The sequence below is a fragment of the Takifugu rubripes genome, chromosome 17 (genome assembly GCF_901000725.2).
Source record: "Takifugu rubripes chromosome 17, fTakRub1.2, whole genome shotgun sequence".
NCBI lineage: Eukaryota > Metazoa > Chordata > Actinopteri > Tetraodontiformes > Tetraodontidae > Takifugu > Takifugu rubripes.
Window position 1 is genome coordinate 1,409,586 of NC_042301.1, and position 23,312 is coordinate 1,432,897.

The 23,312-nt window shown below is 51.7% G+C and overlaps 3 protein-coding genes across 8 annotated transcripts; all 3 read left to right on the forward strand.

The window, feature by feature from the left end:
• Positions 1 to 46: 46 nt before the first annotated feature.
• Positions 47 to 16,746, forward strand: ctnnd1 (catenin (cadherin-associated protein), delta 1). Of its 6 annotated transcripts, none has more exons than XM_029851444.1 (23): positions 84 to 184; positions 4,165 to 4,312; positions 5,626 to 5,700; positions 5,803 to 5,928; positions 5,999 to 6,267; positions 6,348 to 6,447; positions 6,541 to 6,731; positions 6,807 to 7,059; positions 7,816 to 7,887; positions 8,587 to 8,737; positions 9,362 to 9,563; positions 10,630 to 10,747; positions 10,825 to 10,981; positions 11,316 to 11,333; positions 11,581 to 11,646; positions 11,728 to 11,855; positions 12,445 to 12,595; positions 12,661 to 12,856; positions 12,937 to 13,127; positions 13,237 to 13,284; positions 13,388 to 13,470; positions 14,134 to 14,188; positions 14,977 to 16,746. In XM_029851444.1, the coding sequence occupies exons 2-23, from the start codon at positions 4,172 to 4,174 to the stop codon at positions 15,033 to 15,035; spliced, it is 2,850 nt and encodes a 949-aa protein (XP_029707304.1). In that variant the 5' UTR covers positions 84 to 184; positions 4,165 to 4,171; the 3' UTR covers positions 15,036 to 16,746. The 6 variants fall into 6 exon arrangements, with proteins under 6 accessions (XP_029707306.1, XP_029707304.1, XP_029707303.1 ...); XM_029851443.1 differs by having other exon boundaries at positions 118 to 414; XM_029851446.1 differs by lacking the exon at positions 4,165 to 4,312 and having other exon boundaries at positions 47 to 184.
• Positions 16,747 to 16,960: 214 nt separating this feature from the next.
• On the forward strand, positions 16,961 to 20,917 carry LOC105417627 (caldesmon). The gene is made up of 6 exons (XM_029850602.1): positions 16,961 to 17,361; positions 17,436 to 18,730; positions 18,950 to 19,063; positions 19,183 to 19,789; positions 20,064 to 20,236; positions 20,909 to 20,917. Exons 1-6 carry the CDS (start codon positions 17,217 to 17,219, stop codon positions 20,915 to 20,917), a joined length of 2,343 nt encoding a protein of 780 aa, XP_029706462.1. The 5' UTR covers positions 16,961 to 17,216.
• Positions 20,847 to 23,190, forward strand: timm10 (translocase of inner mitochondrial membrane 10 homolog (yeast)). Its single transcript, XM_003971961.3, has 2 exons — positions 20,847 to 21,084; positions 22,295 to 23,190. Exons 1-2 carry the CDS (start codon positions 21,014 to 21,016, stop codon positions 22,488 to 22,490), a joined length of 267 nt encoding a protein of 88 aa, XP_003972010.1. The 5' UTR covers positions 20,847 to 21,013; the 3' UTR covers positions 22,491 to 23,190.
• Positions 23,191 to 23,312: the final 122 nt, after the last annotated feature.

Sequence of the window (23,312 nt, forward strand, 5' to 3'; positions counted from 1 at the left end):
AAATTACTGTCTCTATAGAGAAAAAAGTGGTTGTTTATTCTTAGAATAAAGCCTAAATCTTCCGCGTGCATGGATGATGAACGCCCCCCATGAGTTCTCTCCCCTCCGCTTCCTCCTCCTCCCCCCCAGCGGAGAGGAAGAGCAGAGGCAAGTGAACAACAAGCCGCGGCAGGGAAGCTCAGAGGTGGGTGTTTTCTCCGACCGCCGCCTGCTCTCGCCTCCCCGGGGACCGTCCGCCCGGATCCGCGCGTCGGCTCCCGCTGGGCTGCCTTTGTCGTCCCGCATCGACCCACTTCTCCGAGCGTCCGGGTCGAGCTTCGGACCGTGTCGGCGCAGCGGCACTCGGCTAGGCCCGAACCCGCCTCGCTCACGCGTATGGACGTTGAAAAAGACGCTTAAGAGGCCCCGGAAGCGGTAATTGTCTGTCTTTTGCTCCTTTCAGTCGTTTCTGTAGTTTGTCGCCATCATGCAGGAGGAGAGGCGCGACTCTAAAAAGTCCCGAACTTGTTAGCGTTAGCATTATGCTAGCCAGGCTAGCGGCGGCTAATTTACGCAGCGCTGGCTGATTGCGCTCATTAGCTTAATGAATAACGCGTGGAAAGATCGCGTCTGAACTTTGGGATTTGGGATTTAGTTGTGCTGCTTTGCAACGTGGACGCGGAGCGGTCTCAACTTTCGCCGACTCCGCGCACCGTGCGTGAGCGGTGTCGTTGTTCACCGACTCGACTGTCTGTAAACACAAAAGAATTCGGATTTTCAGTGAGTTTTGGGGGGGGGTTTTAAGGGCTTTTTTTTAAAAAAAGTGGACGCCCGCAATGAATCCGGAATTCCGCGCAAAAGAGCGCAGGTCCGGGGTCAAAGTCCAGTCTCGGTTGGCTCGGTTCCCTGCGCACCTGAGACGCCCTCCACCCGCAAACGTTGCGTGTGCGCGGCGCCTCTCGGGGCTTCGGAGGCGTGATTCTCCGTGGGACTTGAGTCCACTATGGTTCTTTAAAGCCGCTTTAGGCGGTTCCGTGATTCGGCAGCGCTGGTGCGGTCTGCAGGCGGAGCAGAGAGACTGGTTCCTGGTTCCGAGAGCAGCCGTAAAGAACCTGTTGCGTAGGTCCGGATGTGTGAGGTGTGCTGGGGCGGCAGCCGTGTTGGGTCCCTCTCTTTAACCACTCTGCAGCGGAACCACACCTGGATCAGCAGGTGGATCCAGCTGGGCTGCACATGGGGCCGCGGTGGATCCGAGCCGGATCGGCCGGAACCGCTGCAAGGTGGACATGCTTGTCATAGTTCCCAGAACCCCCTGCAGGCACGTCTGCTCCAGGCTGCTGGAACAGAGATGGAAGCGATAGTGAGCAAGTTCGGACACGATGTTTGCTCAGAAATGCCCCCTTTCTAAGACGAGGAAAATAGGCGCGCGCACGCACGCACACACACACACACACACACACACACACACACACACACACACACACCCCCCAGAGCTGAACGCTTCCTTTTGCTGCCCTGAATTAGCTTCTATCCACTCTGTCTATAGGGGCTAAAGTCCAGCTATTCAGCGGGCTGTTGCAGACAAGGCTATCATTTGTGAGGCTGTAATGACGGGCTTTCAGCGCCACCATGGGTGTGTCTCACACACGCACGCACGCACACACACACGTACACACACACGCACACACACACAGACACAAAAGCTGGGTTTGGAACGTGCGCTCCTCCTCCCGTCAGCCTTATTTCTTCCTCTATCCGCATCCAACGGTTCCACCAGGTGCCCGTTTTCATTCGAACGGCGACGAGGCTGAAATCAAAGTGGCCAGATTTATCCGGCCCGGGCCCACGGGCGCTCGCCGTGGCGTGGCGGTCACCTTAAAAACGGTTTGAAATGACGTCTAATCTTGTGACGAGGTCAAAGGTCGCAGTCAACTGATGCACTGATCCACAACGGGGGCCTGTGTTGCCGTTTGTTCTCTTTCCTACCTGATGTGACGTGTGTGTGACGCATAAATGAACTGGCCCCGTCTTAAACTGGTCCTGTGTGTGTGTGTGTGGGCGGGGGGGGGGGGGGGGGGGGGGGGGGGGGGTGGAGACCTAGTGGTTTCCAGTCTAAGGGCAATTCTGAATTCAGTCCGACTGATCTCTTTCCCCTGTGTAACAGCCTCTGCACATTTCCTTGCTAAGAATAGTAAGCTGGCATCCCATAGACGAGCCAGTCGGCCTTACAGAGGTCTCTGGAAAGTGTGTGTGTGTGTGTGTGTGTGTGTGTCTGTCTGTGCGTGTGTGTGTGTGTGTGTGAGAGAGAGAGAGAGAGAAAGAAAGAGAGGGTGAACAGTGCTGTGATGGGTCAGATTAGGATGGCAAAAGCAGTAGTTATTGGATGTGAGCACTGGCATGCCTACACACACACACACACACACACACACACACACACACACACACACACACACACACACACAGATGGAGGCAACGTCTCTGTGTGACCATTCAGATGCAGCTGAGTCAGCGTTGTGCTTGGCCAAGCCACAGCAGCATTTTTAGGATGGCCTAAGAGCGCGCGTGTGCACGTGTTCGCGTCCCCGCAGAGAGGGTTTAATCCTCCAAAGAAACCGCGGCGTCCTGTCGGGTGATTGGTCGATAACGTGTGTGTCCAGGAAGTCAGGAGCTTGATTTGAGCGAGCGTTTGTGTGTTGCTTGCTAGCAGCTCCGTTTTCCGGTGATCCGGTCAGGTGATGCTAGCTCGTCCGCGCACCAAACCGCCCCCCAGGAGGACAAACCGAGGTTGCGTTTGCCGGCTTCTCTGATGTGTAAACGGTCTGTCTAAATCTGCGACGGAGGCCTGATGGCTCATCTGTTGAACTTGTCCGCTAAGAATGTGGTTGTTGGGTCTGTGGCAGCGTCACCGTTGGATCAGAGGAAGGAGCAACAGTGGCGTGAGAGACGGTTGACAGCAGCACAATGAATAATGGAAGGACTCCTTATCAGGCCAGACAGGAAGTGGCTCGCTCACACACACGGGGGGGGGGGGGGGTCAGTTCAGTTCACCCTTATTCCTTTGACCCCCAACAAGCACTCAGTCACCAGGACAAACTTCCTTTTATGTGATGGGCGGGACCAGGCTCATGTGGGGGGGGATGCTAATGCTGACGGGACGGCGGGGAGGAAGAACAGACATCGGAACCAAAGCCCTCGCTGAGCGGGTCGGGTCAAAGTTCAAGGCAGCAGCTTCCGGGAGTCTCTGGAGTTGATAAGTAACCGGTCACAAGTGGGCTGATGGGAAACTATCCCCGCCCAAAGCTAACACTCAAAGCTAACACCCAAAGCTAACGCTCAAAGCTAACGCCCGGTTGGTCTTGTTAAAATAAACAGAATATACTGTTAAACAGAACAGCAATAACTAGCAGCGCCTAATAATCATTTCTAAATAGGTTGTGATAGCGGATAAAAGACCATTTTCACTTGTTTACACTTGGCGGGGAGGCTAGCAGCTCATTCTGATTCCACCTTTTAGCCGTCTTTGCTGTGGGTTTGAATTCTTTTCCCTGTTTTCTTGGCTGTGTCTTGTATGAAACTTCTTTTCTGATCTCCTGACGGGTAAAATTCGAACCATCGTTTGTTTCCATGAGGGATTTATTGAGCTTCTTCTTGTCTTGACGTGCATGCAGAACCTGCAAAGTTCCTGTGTGTTAGCTTTAGAGGTGTATGAGGAGAGGGGGACCCCCTCCTCCAGCCTGAACCACCTGTCTTTTTAAGCTCATTTTCAGCTAATATCCCGGTTATATCCGAACCCTTTGTTTTACCCTTTGAACCCTGAACGCTTAACCGCACCCTCGTCTGTCCTTTGCATCCTCACCTCCTCTGCGTTTGTGGAACGAAGCGCTAACGAGCTGACGAACGTGCTAAAGCTTCTTCACATCTCGTCTATTAATAACCGGTGACGGTTCCACTTCCCGGCGTCTGCTGCCGATCTTCCCTCCTCGAATTAACACGCTTCCTTTCTCCGTCACCTTCTCCCTCTCTCGCCACCCGGCTTTAAGCTTGGGCTCTGCTGGGGCTTTAACGTGAGCGGGTGGGCTGCTTCTGATCGGCGCCTGCTGGGTTCTGTCCCTGGAGCGGGTCCTGGTGCTGGGTGAAGGTTCTGGTGTTGACTCTGCCCTGTCCTGTCCTCTGCTCTACTCTCAGCGTGTGAATGGAGCAGTGTGCGAGCACGGCCTCCCTGCTGGCCTCGGTGCGGGAGCAGGAGAGGCAGTTTGAGATGCTGAGCCGAGCTCTGGAGGAGGAGCGGAGGTCATGTGCTGGCACCCTGCCCCGCCCCCTCCCCAACATGCAGGTAATGGCGGAAATGCCCCCACGGTCCCCCTCTCCTCTCTTCCTCATGCACGCATTCCAAGGAAAGTGTGTGGGATTCGCCCACAGCGCTGTCTTTGTGGTCACTCTCATCCCATCCCTTCGGACCTGCTTGAGCGGGGGTAAATGCCTCCTCAGGGTGCAGCAGGAGGTCCCTCCGGTACCGTCTGAGGAGGGCATTTACACCCGGCGCCACACATTCCCACCCTGTGCATTGCATTTTCACCATCTCCTCTGGTTCCCCAGCAACCACCCCTGTTTCCATCTGAACTCCACCCTCCCGCCATCAAACCTCTTCGTCACAACTCCTCTTGGATTCATCGCGTTTGTCCCCACTTGTCCGACGGTGTGCATGCACGCGTGTACGTACGTGACCTGGCGTCGGTTGTCTTTGCATTATTGGAGAATATCGACCCGTTTGGAGGCCTGTTTCATGGCTTTCGTAGTGCTGCTCAGGCTATTTAAGTAGAGAATTAGCATCTTTGTGAGCCTCAGGCTTGGACCCGGTCAGGCCAACCTTTACATTCATCCACTTCCTCCTCCATATAGACGTAGCTATGTGTCTGGCTTCAGTGGAGCTGTGAAGGAGCCCGTGTGACCTGAACGAATCTTTGTCCCAGCGAGTTTTTGGGATGCATGTGTTACAGTGAGCACTGTTATCTGTTACTGTGTTTACATAGCCCGGAGGCTTCGGCATGCCTCTGCCACTCTCCCGTGCAGCACAGCGCAACCAGAGTGTTCCGACAGGTTCCCACATGCTCACACCTGCCCAGCACTTTCTATCTTCTCTTCCCTAAAGTGAAAACAATGGTTTTTAACCTTCACACACGCTGTGTTTGATTTTCACTGGCTCCAATTATTCATTACGTCCCAGTGGTTGATTAATTTAGAGTGAATCTCCTAGCTTTAGTGGCGAGAGACCGGTCTGTCGTGTTTCTAAATCAGCGTTGAGCAATCAGGATCCACCTCCATGTTGTTGGAGGCGCACAGGGCGCCCCCGTGTGGTGGCGGGAGGAAGTAGGCCACGCCCTCAGGTGAGAGCAGGCCGTGCAGGTGGAGGGACTCCACGAGGAAAGATGGATATTTGGGTCACCGTCTCCTTCACACTTTGCAGGCTGCTGTTTTTCCTCCCTCCATCACTGTGAATGTGTTTCAGAGTCAAATCATCTCATTCTTTATTCTGTCTGAATTCTCTTTGTTTAATTTAATAATTGGATGCTTTTGAGACCTGCGGTGGCCGTTTTTGTGATCATTGGTGAGCTGCAAATGTATTTTTTTCCCCCCGTTTTTCTGTAGAACGGCCGCATTCCTTGTGATGCAGACGTAGAGAGGCTGACACTGAACGAGAGTTATACCAACGGGTCACATCACGTAAGCGGCTGGCGCTCCTCCTCGCCGCTATCTTCCAAACGGGACGGCCCCGACCGTATCTCCGGAGCCGTGTCCTGACGCCGCTGTTTATGTGTCATGTAGTTTGCGATGGAGCCGGGCCAGATGGTGCAGGAGACCTACATGGTGGAAGAGGACCCCCAGGAGTCCCCTCCCATCGTCTCTGTGGAGACGGGGGAAGACGGGACCACGCGGCGTACGGAAACCACGGTAATAACCCCCCCGAAAGGGAAGTGCTCAAAATAAAAAGGTGAAATTAACTTGCTTTTGCACTTTTCAGGTGAAGAAGGTGATAAAGACCACCACCACTCGCACGGTCATCCCCTCTGTGTCCGACACGCTCTCCCTGGATGGTGGTTCGGTGACAGGGATGGGGGGGTACACCACACCTGTGGGGTACAGGCAGGGACCCAGCGTCGTGGTGCCCAGTACCGTGCCCCGCAACTATCACTACGGACCCCCTGTGGGCTACAGCGACTACCGAGCAGGACCCCCGTCGGATGCCTACGCGAGCCTCAACAGGAGCGCTCACATGGACGATCGCTACAGGTGGGTGGAGCTTCACCTGTGCTCGGAGCCACCAGGCTTGGGTGGGAATCACCTGACCGTCATTGCATCTCGACCCGCAGGCCTGTCCACCCAGTTCACCCAGACGGTTACAGAACCCTGGATACAAGCTACAGAGCTCACAGCCGGAACCAGCTGGACCCTTATGCGGCTCAGCCACAGGTTGGCTCAACGTTCGGGCCTTGATTAATGCTTTGGCTCGTTAGTGGCTTCAGACTTCGAGGAGCCTGCTGCTTATGTGTTCTCACCGCGTAGGTTGGACGTATGGGGAGTGCGATGGAGCTGTCCGCCATCCCCAGATTTGTCCCGGATCCATACGGGCTGGAGGACGATCAGCGCAGCATGGGCTTTGACGAGCCTGATTATGGGCTGGGCCACCCGCTGCACTTTAGCACTGTTCCCCGCAACCATCACGCGTTCCCCCAGGGGCCACCACGGAGGGCTGGGTAGGATTTACACGATAAAACACACCCTCTGTACGCACGGGATGTTTGAGTTGAGATTGTTTGTGGCTTCTTTAGGAGCTATGAGGGCACCTTGGATGGTGACATGAGTGGTCCAGGCGACATGTACTACTGGGGGGGAGCACCACTGGCCCAGGGGGAGAGGGGCAGCATGGCTTCCCTGGACAGCACTCTGAGGAAAGGACCGGGCCCTGGTGGCTGGCGCCAACCAGAGCTTCCCGAGGTCATCGCCATGCTCAACTACAGGCTGGACCCTGTCAAAAGCAACGCCGCCGCCTACCTGCAACATCTCAGTTTTAAAAACGATAAGGTGAGAGACCGAGTCAGTTATATCGCGGGTAACTGGGGTCGAGGTGACACCTCAAGGACGAGAAGTCCTCAACGGTGTCTAGATGTGATTACAGCGTGCTCTGTGATAGAAGATGCCCCAACAGTAGAGGTACACAAAGTTCTGCTATTGCCAGACGGATAAGAAAACAGGCTGCAAAATGCTCCATTTAAACTGTGTCGACTCTTTATCGCTCTCGTGCAGCCTCATATTCTTCTTCTTTATTGATGCTACAGTGGAATTGCAGATTGTCCCTGGGCTGATTGTCACTGACGTCGGAGTAGAATCGCTCCTACGAAATACAAATATGAGAAAGCTCTTGGGAAGAACCTGTCCCTGAATCTGTCCCTGTTCTCAGTGACCTTTAGCTCCTGGGTCTCCTTCCCCACCACCGTGGTACTGGCAGACCAGGAGGTCCTGTAGACCCAGGAACCTCAGGCTGTCTTTTCTAAAGTCCCCATCCAGGTCTTTGTTCTTGTCAGTAGGACAGGGGTGGGGTCAGGACAGGGGTGGGGTCAGGACAGGGGTGGTCAGGAGTGTTTAGTTCAGTAGCAGGTGGGGGTTGGGGAGGCCTCGGTGAGACCTTCCTCAGCTCCAGGGGGAATGTTCTGCTGGTCCTGGCACGCGTTGACCACCTGCCCCACCAGGCCCAGCACTCGTCCTGGGGCTGCTCTGCTCCTCTCATGACATTTCAGCTTTTCTTTAGTGAACCGCTGCATCTTTATCTTTGTTCTGCAGGTCAAGTCTGAGGTGAGGCGCCTGAAAGGCATTCCTGCTCTGGTTTCTATGCTTGACAACCCAAACAAAGAGGTCAGTTTGCTGATTCCCCTCCACGACTCTGCTCTTTCTTCGCTTTATTGTGTTCTGACCGACCCAGGTGGGGTCAACGTTAGAGATAATTGTTCTGATCTGAGCTCAGTTTGAGACTCACAACTAATTCCAGCTGCATGTAAAAGTGAAATAGGCATTTTTCAATAATAAGCGCATATTTGACTTGTGTTTAAATCCCGTAGGTCAACATTTGTGCTAAATACGGTTTGGGCCAAAACAGCCTGTGGTTTTTCTGCGACTCCCTTTCATTAAGCACCGACTGTGGCGACGGTCTGCTGATGTTTAAACGAGTATTACCAGAGCAGACCACATCATTCATTCCTCTCCAGTCAAAAAGGGAATTTTATTTTAAATTTCTCAACCATTTCAAGCAGTTGTGCGAGCTCTGCCAACACAACCGCCTCGCTCTCTGTCTGGAAGAGATGCTGCATAAAACTGCCTCGTGAAACCAAAAAGTCACACGAATTATTAACAAAACTGTATAAACTCTGAATAACTTGATAGTGGAACGTTCAATCATTCCATGGACACAATTGCATGAGTGCCAGAGCCAAGATTTGGTGTAAATTGTGTACTGGAGTGTGACATTTATTAGGAGCAGGAGAATAAATGCTGTGTTAAAGTGGTGCTTCATCACAGCCAACAGCTCCATAAGCCAAAGCTGCGCCTCTGTTGTAGGTTCATCACGCAGCTTGTGGGGCGCTGAAGAACATTTCCTACGGCAAAGATCCCGACAACAAAATTGCCATTAAGAACTGCGATGGAGTTCCTGCACTGGTCAGGCTGCTGAGGAAAACCCGTGACCAGGACCTCACCGACACCATCACAGGTTCGCGACCCATCACACTGCAAAGTGGCAGGAAATAGGTGGGAGACGTTTCTCTGCATCCTTTTGCCACAACATGTGGTCTGAGTGAAGAGCTACTGGGCTGTAAATAACAAATATCATGAACGCGTCGCCCCAGCAAGGTAGGCAGGAGGAAACGTCCAAATTTGGGCATTGAGGGGGGAAATGAATTTCCCAAGTGTATGAAAAATTCCTCTGGAGCATGTGAGAATGTCTGCACAGCATCTGGACTTCTGTAGGACTCATGCTTGGGGTCATTGTCTCCAAGGCCTCATTTCCTCTTTCCACTGGCACCTTTTATGGTGGTTCAGACCAGAATGTCAGTACCCTCAACTTTTGGCAAATGATTGCAGACGAGCACGACGTCCCAAAAAGGGTCACACGCGTTTTCCTGCCACTCTTCCGAGTCAACAACATCAAAATCCTGAAAGGAATGCACACATTTTTCAATTAACCAGGCTGATTCACAAGCGTTTTCCCAACTAAGTGCTTGAGCGTGAATGTTGAGCCCTGACTGGGCAAAAGCTGCAAACCGTCGTGTTCTCTACTTTCTATGGTTTAGGAATGAAAACCAATCTTTTAAGAAAGGCTCCTGCTTCCTCACAGGCACTCTGTGGAACCTGTCGTCCCACGACTCTGTGAAGATGGAGATCGTGGATCATGCACTGCACGCCCTCTCTGACGAAGTGCTCGTACCTCATTCTGGCTGGGAGAGGGGGAGCAACGGAGCGGGAGGGGGCGAGGAGAACTGCAAGCCCAGGCATCTGGAGTGGGAGACGGCCCTCACCAACACAGCAGGCTGCCTCAGGTATGGAGCCCTGGGGTGGAACCGGGAAAGAGCTTCTCCTTTACTATAAATCCAACCATCAGAGCCGTTGGGAGGGGTGCCGAGCCTCGGTAGGAGGCCCCCGGGAAGACCCAGGACACGTTGGAGAGGCTATGTCTCTTGACTGGTCTGGGAACGCCTGGGGATCCCTCCGGATGAGCTGGGAGAAGTGGCTGGGGAGAGGGAAGTCTGGGCTTCTCTCCTTAGGCTGCTGCCCCCACGACCCGACCCCGGATAAGGGGTAGAGGATAGATGGATGGGTGCCGAGCCTGATTAACGGTCCCTAATTCCGGGGTCCGTTGTTCATGTGTGTTGGATTTAATGGGAATTCTCTGAGCCAGGGAACCGGGGGGCACTGACACCAGCAGTGTAAACAGTGTTTCCTCGCCTCTTATCTTTGTTCACAACACATTCCTCACAGTTTTTGTGTTAATGTATAGTTTCGCTGTGGAAAAGCTGGAAAAAGTGAATGGATTTGTTCATTCTCACACTTTCGTTGAGTTCTGCTTTCATTTTTTATGATTTAAACAAAAAAGAACATTAGTGGAAAGTGAGGAAGTTTGTTTTTTGAGGTTTGTTGTCGTGATTTGCCTCCGCTGGCCGAGACGTGAATTTCCTGAGTTGTGAAGTGAAATCCAGCCCCCTGCTGTGCGTCCTGGTATTGTTAGAGAAGGAGAACGAGAAGGAAAAACAGACCAGGGAGAAACAAACCCGTCATTCTGGACAATTTGTTGTTTCTTCGTGAGGGGGATGAACGGAGGACGGAGCCAGGGAACGTCGATGAATGCTCTCAGTCAGGAATCCTGAGCTTAAGAGAATCCAACCGGACTTCAGTTCTTACGCCTGAGAATATTTATTTTAAATGGTCCAGAATTGTAACGTGACCTCACTGATTTGTTCTCTTTTTTAAGTCAATAACTTTACCACTAGTTTCTTTGAAAGGACCCAAATCCTCTCAAATCCTTTCCATTTATAGGTTGTTCTCCACCAGCTCTTCTGTGCTAATCCGTGCTTTGTTTCCCCTCGTCTCCTCTTTCCTCTTCCACAGAAACGTGAGTTCAGAGCGCAGCGAGGCCCGCAGGAAGCTGCGAGAGTGCACGGGACTGGTCGACTCGCTCATGTACATCGTGCAGTCCCAGATCGACTGTAAAGATGTCGACAATAAGGTGAACGCCGCTCTAAACGGCTTGCGCAGCTCTGCCGCTCGCCTGACGAAACGTGCGCTATGTTTTTCTCATTGCAGCTGATCGAGAACTGCATGTGTCTGTTGAGGAACCTGTCGTACCACGTGCACCATGAAATCCCCGGCTCTGAGCGCTATCAAGAAGCGGTGCCCATTAACCAGGGCCCCGCCCCCTCCAGCCAGAAAGGGGGGTGTTTCAGCTCCCGTAAAGGAAAAGGTTTGTGACTCCTTGCCTACTTCCTGAACGTGAAATCAAGGCCTGTATCGTTTTTTAAAGGAGTCAAAGTGAAAACAGATTTTTCCAAACTGGTTTTAACGGCTTTTTAAAAAATGTGGTGCCAACCGCTGTTTGATGTGTGTGTGTCCATTAACCTGAGCCGTGGCGGCGCTGGTGTGTGTTCAGTTTCAGTGCTTTTGGGATTGGAAGTGGTGGCTCCGTTATGGCTGCTTCCCTTTGACTTACTGTCCATGCTCTCTCTTCCTCATGTGCTTTTGTTCCTCTCCTCTCCTTCCCTTCTTTCTCTCCTCCTCCTTTGCGGGCTGGGCTGCAGATGAGTGGTTTTCCAAAGGTAAGCTCTTGCCTCTATATGTTTGCTCTTTGCTTCAGCTGCCTGTTGCCATTGTTGATGTAGCTTTAGCTCCGACTGCCAGGGCACTTCCTGTACTTCCGTGTCCTTTTCTCTCCTTTATAGCTAAATCATTCTAAACAAACACGTAACTTTCGTCTTAGTCTTGGCATGTTTTAATCAAACCACATCAGATCCCCAAAACTCAGAATATTGCATCCGACATGTTATTTTAAACGTTTGATTCCAGGTGGGAAAGATGACGATGGTGTTGCGGACATAATAGACATTCCAAAGAGAACCACACCTGCTAAAGGTAGCTAACGCTTCCACTGTATATGACACGGTTTAGAGAAGACTTTAGCTCTTTTTATTCCCTCCCTCCACTCCTCAACAGGCTATGAGCTACTGTTCCAGCCAGAGGTGGTCCGTGTCTACACGTCTCTGCTGAAGGAGTCAAAGAACCCGACCGTGCTGGAAGCCTCAGCTGGAGCCATTCAGAACCTGTGTGCTGGACGCTGGACTGTAAGAACTGTTGTTTTACTCTTGGATTTCAGCCCTCACGTCTCAGAGAAGCAGCAGATTTCTTGTAAAGTGCTTCCATAATGTTAGAACCAACATTTATTGGGGTTAAGGTACACACACACACACACCCTAGCAAAATAATGACCAACCACAATATTTAAGATTGTTTTATGATGCTTTTTGATCATATTGGGAAGTCAGTGTAACAAATCTATCAGTGCTTGACAGGAAAATCACTGAAATTACATTTAAATAATCCCTTTTTGAACACTTGGTTCAATGTTGTCTTTTTTTTTTTTTCAAATTTCAAATGACTTATGAACAAAAGTGAGGTCCAGTTACATAAACAGATAATTAGACACCGGTTGGTTTATCATAGCTCAGGTGAACCTTCACTTTAAAGCTCAGATACAGAGTGATGTCATAGTAAATAATATAAAATAATAATAACTGAGAGGACTGTAATGGGAGACGTCTTCAGGAAAGATTCTTAGTGCTATTGGTATATATAAATATATATATTTTTAAAAAGGAGGTTAGCAGTCAGGTGGCCAGGGTTGCTGGTTTAATAAAGCCTAACTGTGTCTAGTATGGACGCTACATCCGTGCCATCCTGCGCCAAGAGAAGGGCCTGCCCATCCTGACGGAGCTGCTGGCCCACGGCAACGACCGCGTGGTCCGAGCCATGTCCGGAGCGCTCCGCAACCTGGCCATTGACGCGCGCAACAAAGACCTGCTAGGTGAGAGTGGTGAGGGTGCGCTGCGTGGATGACCCGGACGTGGGCCTGAACCGCTGTTTCTACAGGTAAACACGCCGTGCCTCACCTGGTGGCCAACCTGCCTGGTGGGGGTCAGAGTCAGCCGGTGCGGGCGCTCTCAGAGGAGACGGTGGTGTCTGTGCTCAGCACGCTCCTGGAGGTTCTGGGGTCCGGAGTGGACGCGGCCAAGACTCTCCGGGCCTCGCAGGGCATCGAGAGATTGGTGCTGATCAACAAGGACGGGTAAGGCCCCGGTTCAGCCCCCGTGGTTACTGTAACTACACCTCGTCTTTAAGTCCTCTCCTCTCCACCGGGGTCCCCAGGAACCGCTCCGACCGGGAGGTGCGGGTGGCGGGCCTGGCGCTGCAGATGGTGTGGGGCTACAAGGACCTGCGACGCACATTGGAGAAGGACGGGTGGAAGAAGACGGACTTCATGGTCAACTTAAACGCTCCCAGCAACACCAGGGCCAACGGAGGGTATGAGGACAGCACCCTGCCGCTCATCAACAACGGTCAGGATGTGGAAGAACCCACGTTTTTATTGGAGTTGATGGATCTGTGAGTGAAGAGTGTCCAAGAAAACCTTTTACAGTACAGATACTGGCTTTTTCCCCCCAACAGGAGGTAAAGGGGACAGAGAAATGATCCCCATGAACGACCTCGGACCAGGCAAGTGTCACACACACACACACACACACACACACACACACACGAGCACCCACAACCCTCCAGTCACGACACGGCCTGAAAACGTGCTCCCTGTCCTCTCCAGACGCTTACTCGTCACTAGACCAGAGAGGGAGGAGGAACACTCTGGAGGACACGCTCGCACCTTTGGACGGAGACAGAGTGGAGGTAAACGGGCGGCGCACCGATCCCCTCGCTCCCCTAAAGAAAACAACACTTGTGTAACTCATAAAGGCCGAACGCGCCCGATGAAACACTTTGTGAGGAGATTTTCAGCTGGAGGCTCTGGAATCTTCCATCGGCATCACGACGCTGACCGCGGCTCATTAGTAATTGATCCGGCTGCAGCAGAATCCAGTAATCGCCCCCGACAACCGATAACATCGGCGTGGAAGCAGATTTCCGCGTCCTGAACGCACGGCGCCGGCCTGCAGGGAGCAAAGAGGACGAACGAATGAATTTGGTCAATCGTGTGGGACGGGGTCTCTTCAAAATTTATGGGCCACGCAGATATTGGTTTCTCCTATTAAAGCTGCTAGCGTGTGAACAGACGCTGTCACACACGCCCACAGGCAGCATGTCCGTGCATGTCCCGGTAACGCACCGTGCCAGCATCCGTGACTTCCACATAGTTTCTCACCGAGGTGCCTTTTTCTAACGTTTGACTCCTCTTTTTAACTCTTTCATTCCTCTCTTCTTCCTTCTATCTGTCCTGTTTTTTCTCCACCCTCTCCTCTGGGGTTCTTTTATAATGTGCGCTTCTTGAAACGACTCTTCCCTGTGTCATCTGTCCGTTTCTCTTCTGTCACACGCTCTTGCTGTCTTTCCCAGGGAGGGATGTATGGGAAGAGGCAGGCCTCTTTGCCCCTCATGGATTCATACAATGGTTAGGCCACACGTGCTGTCACACTGCATGTTAGAGCATGGCATGTTCGTCCCAACGGCTGCTCCAGCTGACTCACAGCACGGCTCATGTTGTGTTCGTACCATAGCTTTGGAAAATCAGCGCTTAGCCTTGTTCCCTGTACTGCACTTTTGCCCCCCCTGCTGGTGAGAAAAAGCAACTTCATTGTCTAGACGTGAATTTGTTGTTCTCTTGTTGTATAAGTGTGTTCTGCTTTTAGCCCCTCCAGGGGGGTACACGTTTAGCCCCTCCAGGGGGGCACACGTTTAGCCCCTCCAGGGGGGTACACGTTTAGCCCCTCCAGGGTGCTACACGTTTAGCCCCTCCAGGGCGGTACACGTTTAGCCCCTCCAGGGTGCTACACGTTTAGCCCCTCCAGGGGGGTACACGTTTAGCCCCACCCGGGGGGTACACGTTTAGCCCCTCCAGGGTGCTACACGTTTAGCCCCTCCAGGGGGGTACACGTTTAGCCCCTCCAGGGTGCTACACGTTTAGCCCCTCCAGGCGGGTACACGTTTAGCCCCTCCAGGGGGGTACACGTTTAACGAGGGTCATATTTAGGTTTTGTGAAAGTTCCTAATCGATACAACGTGATAAAACACGAGGTTCCAGTGGGGGACGCGTGTCTACGCAGCACTTTTGCTGGTGCGATGATGTCACTTCCTGGAAGGGCTGCATTTTGTCCGTTTTAAGCCGTTTTAAATGCGCCGTGCCTCCCGCCGCGCTCTCTGCGGTGGGTTCCTTCACCTGTGCGGCTTCTTCTCTTGCAGAGAAACTGATGGTGTGCATCAGTAGACGGCAGCCTCCTCCCACCTACTGCCCCTGCTGAGCTGCCCCTGGGGGAGCGCCACACGCCTGCTGGAGCAAAGCCCCGTCCCTCCTCAGCTCCGTCGTCTCTTGCAGCTTCTCTCTCTCCTTCTCCCGCTTGGTTACATTCCTGCAGCCGACCAACCGGCGTGGATCTTCCCTCCCTGTGGACAAACTGGACAAAACACTAAAGCCGCTTCGTGGCCTCCAAGAACTGCAATATTAACCACTAGATCGTATCACCATGGCAACCACACTACAATGTCCCCGGACAACACTAACTCTCTGCCAAAGAGCGGAGGCTGTGGCTTCATCTGACCTGTAGACTAAATTATTGAGAACAAAAACTGGACACGTTTGCAGAATTTGTACGTATAAACGCTGACCTACGTGAGCTGCCCCCCCCCCCCCCGCCTGACACTGAGGTATGATGCTAATCCAGTCTGCCGTGTGTTATGCTCCTGCCCCTGCTTGGTAATAGTTCTTTTCTTTGCTCTGTATGACAGAAACGTGCCAAGTGACACTACTATTGCTGCCAGTTAACACAAGATCTCCGCACACCCTTTTTTTTCATGCGTTGCCATGATACGTGCAGGCTGCAACCCCTGCCTTTGGTCCTGACCTATACACATGAGACCCCCCCCCCCCCCCATAGAATCAGAATCGGTGGCTTCTGTATCTCCAGTAGTTTCTGAAATGGAGCCCCTTCAGTTTGTAATTGCTCTGATGGAGATCCTGAGTTTCCTGCAGCTTTCTAATCATGAATGTTGGCAAACGGGAATCTGCCCGACTCAAAAGCGTCACGTTTGTAACTGGAGTGCCTCACGTGGTCGGGACGGATCCCGTCGATTTGTCAGAGGAAACCAATCGGAGGCGACTGGTTGTGAATACTATACTCTCTGATTCAGCCGTTTTCTACTTTGAGCGACGATGGAACGCGTCTGTACTTGTGTGAATGTAAGATTTGGGTTTTACTGGGGTTGTTTTTATAAGGTATTAAAAGTCCAGCCTAGTTCTGTGTTAGTGACTGCTACCTGTAGCCTGAATGGTGAGAACACTACACAAAAGTAGGGTTTTTTTGCCCAGTTTGCTTAAGTACAGTGCTTTTTCTGTAGCAGGACGCATTTTCTTAGTGCCGAGTGAGATGTAGATACTTACTGTACTTCTGGAGGGGATGATTAAACGAAGCACTAGAGGGGGGTAAATGTGTGTTTCCTTACTGGTACCAGTCGGAACGCAGCAGGAAACGCCTTGTTTTTGTCACAGCAAGTTGCCTTCGAGTGCACGCTAACGGGAGAAGAGAGGAAAGCGAGGGATGAGGTCAGGAAGTCCCCCGGAGAAGGCACAGAGCAGAAACTATTTTGTAAAGTGGAGAATAAAATAAGAATAAAAGCACATTTAAACTATATATACCAGAGAATATTTGTTAATTTTATGTGTTTCTTTTTTTTTATATATTGATTAGGTTTTAATTGTTTTGGGTGCTCTGGGTGAACATGCAAACCTTTCTTCCTGTTTTGATTGAACACTTAATATCTTAGACAAAATGCAAAGTGGAGACAATAAAATCATCAGTTACCTGAAGACAAATGGAAAAGTTTGATTCTGGACCACATAATCCGCCTTGGCTCTTCAAGTTTGGCTCTTCAACTTGCACATTCTCATTTATGAACCAATTATGTAACTAGCAATACTGTTTTTAATAATAATAATAAAACAATGAATAAGTTAAAGGAGTTCCGAGTCAGTTTTTTTCGCCCGATCTTTGACAGTTTTTTTAACACCTTGCAGGTAATTCCTCCCTTGAGGAACCGGAAGTCAGTTTGCTGCAGGACCTGGACCAGAAACGGGCGCCGGTGACCCCAAATTAAGTGACACTTGAAAAAAAATAGTAAATAAAAAAGTTCGAAGGTCAGTTCTGGAGGACACGACGCCAGGTGAGTGTAATTTAACCACAAACGCCAACAGATTACCTCCAGATTAGCACGAACGTCTCAGATTAGCTGTGCGGAGTTTGACCCAACGGAACAGGTGAAAGGTTATTAATGATGGAAGTGGAAACCAACCTCAGAAAAAGAGTATTTACACCGAAAGGCGCACAGAAAAGCCACGTTCTGCATGTTCTATTGAGCGAGCAGGGATGGAGCGTTAGCATCGCCGCGCGGGTTCCCCCCGCAGGATTCTCCGTGACTCCGGTGGTAACATGGCATCACTGGCCCCCGTGTCTCATCCCCAGCAGCTGAGCATGCAGAGGTACTGGTGGCCCCGCTATGTGGAGCATCTTGTGAGGGAGCTGCAGAGGCAGCAGAACGCCTCCCAGTTCTGTGACACCCTGCTGCAGACGGAAGGTAAGCGCCAACGGCCGACTGTTGCCCACCGGCTCCCAACGAGGAGCTGATTTCTGTTGGTGTCTCCTCTGAAGGTATCTCGGTCCCCACGCACAGCTGCGTCCTGGCGGCGCTCAGCCCTCAGCTGTCTGAGAGGCTGTCGGGGGCTCAGCCCTCGCCCCTGGGTCAGAGGCGCAAGGTCAGGCTGGACTCCATGACGGCCCAGACCCTCCTGAAGCTCGTGGGCCTCCTGTACTCTGGGGAGGTGGAGGTCAAAGGGAGCCTGGAGAAGGACGAGGTGCTGTACGCCGCCCGGCAGTTTGGGATCACCGACCTGGTCGAGGGGCGGAAAGACGTGTGGGGGAAGGAGGGACAACCCCAGGAGGACACCTGCAGGAAGCTGCAAGGTGGACACTTTGAGACCGGAGGCGGTCCAGTCTGGAAGACGCCTGGTGTCTCAGTGGGGACGCAGACGGCTGACGAGGCTTTGGGTCGCCCGGGCCAGAGTCACCCTCCACTAACGGTTCCCAGCTCGCCCAGTGGTGCCCCGAGGGGCGGACACAGCAGTGGTGTGTGTGGCACCGGTTCCCATGACGATGACTTGGAATCCCAGATAGCTCAGGAACATGGCTGCCGTCAGGAGGACCGGACGACTTTGGGGACCGGACCGTCAGAAACAGCTGAACAGGAGGGAACGGCGCTCGGTGAGAGAGAGGAGGACCGGGCCGGCGGAGAGGAGGACCGGGCCGGCGGAGAGGAGGACCGGGCCGGCGGAGAGCAGGACCGGGCCATCAGAGAGGAGGACCGGGCCGGCGGAGAGCAGGACCGGGCCGGCGGAGAGCAGGACCGGGCCATCAGAGAGGAGGACCGGGCCATCGGAGAGGAGGACCGGGCCGGCGGAGAGCAGGACCGGGCCATCAGAGAGGAGGACCGGGCCGGCGGAGAGCAGGACCGGGCCGGCGGAGAGCAGGACAGGGCCGGCGGAGAGCAGGACCGGGCCATCAGAGAGGAGGACCGGGCCGGCGGAGAGGAGGACCGGGCCATCAGAGAGGAGGACCGGGCCGGCAGAGAGGAGGACCGGGCCGGCAGAGAGGAGGACCGGGCCATCAGAGAGGAGGACCGGGCCGGCAGAGAGGCCGGCGGAGAGGAGGACCGGGCCGGCGGAGAGCAGGACCGGGCCGGCGGAGAGCAGGACCGGGCCATCAGAGAGGAGGACCGGGCCGGCAGAGAGGAGGACCGGGCCGGCAGAGAGGAGGACCGGGCCGGCAGAGAGGAGGACCGGGCCATCACAGAGGAGGACCGGGCCATCACAGAGGAGGACCGGGCCATCACAGAGGAGGACCGGGCCACAGTGAAGCAGATGCTCGGGACCACAAGGATTTCCTTCAAGGTGTGTTTTCTGACCCCCGCTAACTTATTTATTTCTGATCAGGCACCTGTAGAGCCGCCTTGTTTCCACCTCGTGTTCACACTATGACCTTGAGTGAGTCGGAGGATTTGGGGTGAACACGTGCAGCATCAGCGTCCAACTAACGAGGATCCCTTGTTGATTGTTGCCGACCCGTTTTCAAAGCTCTGCGTGGTTCTTTCACTCCACTCTGTCTTCCAGTTGAAGCTGGTGAGGACCGAAGGAAAAGCCTGGGAGGTCCTGAGGCGAAGAGACGCTCGTGAGACGCTCACCTCCCCGGGGCCCCGTTTCCAGGAGCCCCACCTGCCGGAACCGGTATCGTTTCCTCTTTCTGAAAAGCTTTGTAATGTGTGGAGAACGACCTCCGTTTCCAGGGCAACGAAACACCGTCGCTTCTATTGTATATTATAAATTAATTTCTTCCACTTTTCCAGGCAGACTCCACACCCGAGGCCAAAGGTCAACCCGTGTCAGGTGACCCACAAGTCAACGGCAGTGGTGGAAAAGCGCTGGATGGGAAGCGGAAGAGGCCGGAAAGTGAAGAAATTCCGGAAATTCCGCCGAAGAAGACGGCGACCGCTGACCCCGGCGATGGGACTGACGCGAGGGACCGACTCCCAGCGGGGGCCAAAGCTGACGGGCGAAGACGGGCCCAGGTGGTAAATGTGAAGGACGCCCAGAGGATTCTCAAGCAGCTTTTCTCAAAAACAAGGAAGCTGAAGGGACGGCAGAGGAAGGACGCAACCCGAAAATCCGGAAACTTACAGAGCGGAGAGGGAGCAGGCGGCGTCCCGGACACAGACGTGACGGGGCCACAGACCAGGAGCCGAAAGTCTCGCCTCAACTCGGACAGCAACCATAATCACATTTTAGGCCCGATCACCCCCAGGGAGGATAAATTATCCAAAGAAAACATCTCCGCTGAGGAGGACGTCCTCCTGTCTGCTGGCGAACTGCAGGGGACATTGTTGCACTGTGTCCCCAGAAGACGAGGCCAGACTGGCAAGGGCCAGAGGCCGAAACCACCACAGAACTCTGAAGGTAAAATCTGCAGGCCTTAAAGAATTTATATCAATGTCTTCAAAATTTGGCTCCCCGCTGATCCGCCAGAATATTCAATTCAGGCCACGTTTTGGAGGGAATGTGGCTTCTAAGAGAGATTTGAGGCTTGAACAAGTTCCAAATCTGAGAATCCAGATCACCTGCTGGGAGCTGCTGTGGCCTGATGTTTTCTTGCAGTTGTGTTTAAATCAAAAGATAAACCGTAACTCGTGCCAACAGTTTGGTTGAGGTGAATAATCCGTTTCCTCCCAAGGAGCCCCTCAGCTGAGTGTTCCCAGGAACATCAGTGCGTCACTTACGCACCACCGGTCCAGCTCGCAGACACCCAGCAGGAGCAGCCGAGCTCTAAACTACAACTACCATCAGGAGGAGGAGGAGGAGGTGGAGGTGGTGGAGGTGGTGGAGGAGGAGGAGGAGGAGGAGGAGGTGGACATCCTCCGGGGCTCCCCGCTGCCTCTCTCCAGTCTGAATGGGAATGAACTGCTGAATATTTCTGTTTTTCCAGAGGAGGAGGAGGAGGAGGAGGAGGAAGAGCCCGAGATAGATGTGATGGGTGATTAGGCAAAGAAATCTTTCTGATTTTACTCTGATCTTTGGCCACTTCATAAAATGATAATTAATTATATTGTTGACGTTCATAACTATATGTTCATTTTCAAATCCGCTTTACAAAGTATTTTTTTATGATTTAATTATTCATTTTCCCCGTCAGTGATTGGAAATTGAATAAAGTTCAGGTTCCTAATAAATGTTTATTTGCAGTTATTTATATGTTACAGTGAAGATTGAGCTTAAGTTAATGTTTGTACTGTTTGTGTCTTAATTTCTTTATAAAATATGGAGTTTCAAACTGGAAATTCCCTGTAATAAAAGTCTTAAATCAATTTTTTCCCCCTGTGTTTTATTTAACAGTAATTATTGGATTTATGCCCGAATCCGGAGAAACAACTTCAAGGGTTAAACGGAAAATAACAAGAAATAACGTGGTGGTGGCCAGTCAACGCCACTAGAGGGCGCACTATTGTCATGCCTCGTTTGAATAAAGCTTTATTGACACAGCAGACGAAACGGAAACTCAACACACGTGTTCCGCTGCAGACGTTGTGAAGGTTAAAGAAGATTCGAAAATCTGTCCGTTATTGAACCTATTCCGGGCCGATTTTCCAGCTTTGGGAGGCAGGTTTGAACAGTAGCAGCCGCGAGATGGATCCCATGAAAGCGCAGCAGCTGGCGGCGGAGCTGGAGGTGGAAATGATGGCTGACATGTACAACCGGTATGAGGCTACAATTAGCTTCACCGTTCATACACGAGCAGTGTGTTCGACTGCAGTTATGGTCTTCATTCATTTAAAACTGGCCTCTAAAGGCAACAGAAAGGGCCACCTTTCAAGGATTAAAATCATTTATTATAACTGTTCTAATATAGGGGAGTCGCATGTTGAAATAACAGCTAGTTGTATTCCAGGCATTAATTTATCGACATGTAGTGACCTGTAAATGCTCCAACCATTTAACCCATTTAGAAAGAAATGATGGCTCCATTCAGTCACTTAACATCGTGTGTCCTCTTTAGTAGTATGACTCTCGGAACCGAAGCCCAATATTTACCTGCAGTTACCTAAAACCCCTTTCACATTTAATCGATTGAGCCTGGTATTAAAGTTGAAATTGGTCCTTCTTTATTATTAATAATGGTGTATTATTTTCTTTTAATGTTTTTATCCATTCTAAACAAGTAAATCCATTAATCTGTTTTCTACACCCCAGCAGATGGCAGCCTGGGCCTTTACTAAACCACTGACAGATCGGGAGCCTTCATACTGAGTCAATAAAACTCGTCAAAACCTTCATTAATTCAATATAAACGGTGAAACGCAGGGGTTTATCGCATACATGCAGACATAGATGTATATTTTTCGTGTATATTTCTTTGATCTTTATTGCTTGCAGCAGGGTGGGGGCTCAGAAAATTTGAGGGCGGTTGTGTTTGGCATCACGCTCCTAGCATGTAGCCAGCTAATGCACAGGTCCCTGAACATACAGGAGAACCACCATGTTTAACGTTTAACTTGTTATCTGCTGATGTTGGGGCACTGCCTTTTACCAGGTCAAAGGTCAGCACATCAGGGGCTTTTAGAGCACTTCTAGGCTTCCTTCTGCTGACCAGCTTTATGGAGATGCTGGTTCCATTCTCCAGTGCTTGGCACCAACCTGTCCTGTCAGGTTTAGTACCTGGTTAAGAACCATAGTATCCCTGAGTTTGACTGACCAGAAACTCGGATCTAGGGCAGTGAAGAGGAAGTAGAGACACCAGACCCCAGATCGTTTCTGCATTAGAATTACACAACTTCACATACATAAACACAATATATGTCCGTGGGCCGCATGAATCGAAGTACTGAATCTTTTTTTGACGATGTTTTAACCGACTGATATGCACTTGGGTGGAATATTAATGTTGCAATAATTTCTTTTACCTTTAAGGATGACCAATGCCTGCCACAGGAAGTGTGTGCCCCCGCATTACAAGGAGGCAGATTTGACGAAGGGCGAGGCGGTGTGTCTGGACCGCTGCGTGGCCAAATACCTGGACCTTCACGAGAGGCTGGGACGCAAGCTGACGGAGCTGTCGGTCCAGGATGAGGAGCTGATGAGGAAAGCGGCTATGGGGAGCGGATAAATACTGTGACCAGGTGGAATAAAGAGAAGCATTGTGAGGGGATATGTGTTGAGGGATGGGGGCGAAACATCTGGTTGAGGATCCTTTCAGACAAACTGCGATACGACGGGGAAAAAACCCCAAACCACCTGAGGAAAGACGTCTTTATTTATTTGTCAGCTTCTGTGACTGTTTTCAACCGTGTGGAGTGATAGAAGGACGCTGCAGGAGCACCATCTTTGGCGTTTGGAGCACACAGATCATGTGCACTCTTGAGTCTGATCAACCTTTGAACAGTTTTTTTTTCTTGGCATGGACAAAAGTAAACATTTTCTGCAGGTTTCTTCACAACGCGGAGCGGCCACATGCGAAACCTTGAACCACAGTTAATCCAACGTGTCCTCTGTCCTCATCGGGTCGACCTTGCCGTGTCTCTGAGTGGACCAAGTCTCTTTTACCACTAATGTTGTTTCCCTGTACTGTGTTTCTAACAGACCATTTTCACAGCAGCAAGAAAACAAACACGCAAAAGGAAACTAGCCTTTCACCTCACGCATAGAAAAGGGGGTGGAGACAAGCGGGCGGCAGAGTGCCAACATTGAAAATCGACCTGATTTTACGCAACATTTTAATGTTTAATAAGTTGAAACTCTGGATTCACTGTAGCTGCTGTGAAGAATGTTTTCCTCTGTTATAAATTAATAAAACACTCTTAAACTAAGTGCACCTGCATAGAACGGGAATATTTGCTATATGGATGTATGTTTACAGGGTTTTCTATCCTACCTGCTCCTCAATGGTCTCACCTGGGTACCCGGCTGGATTTGGGCACCTCCAAAGAAA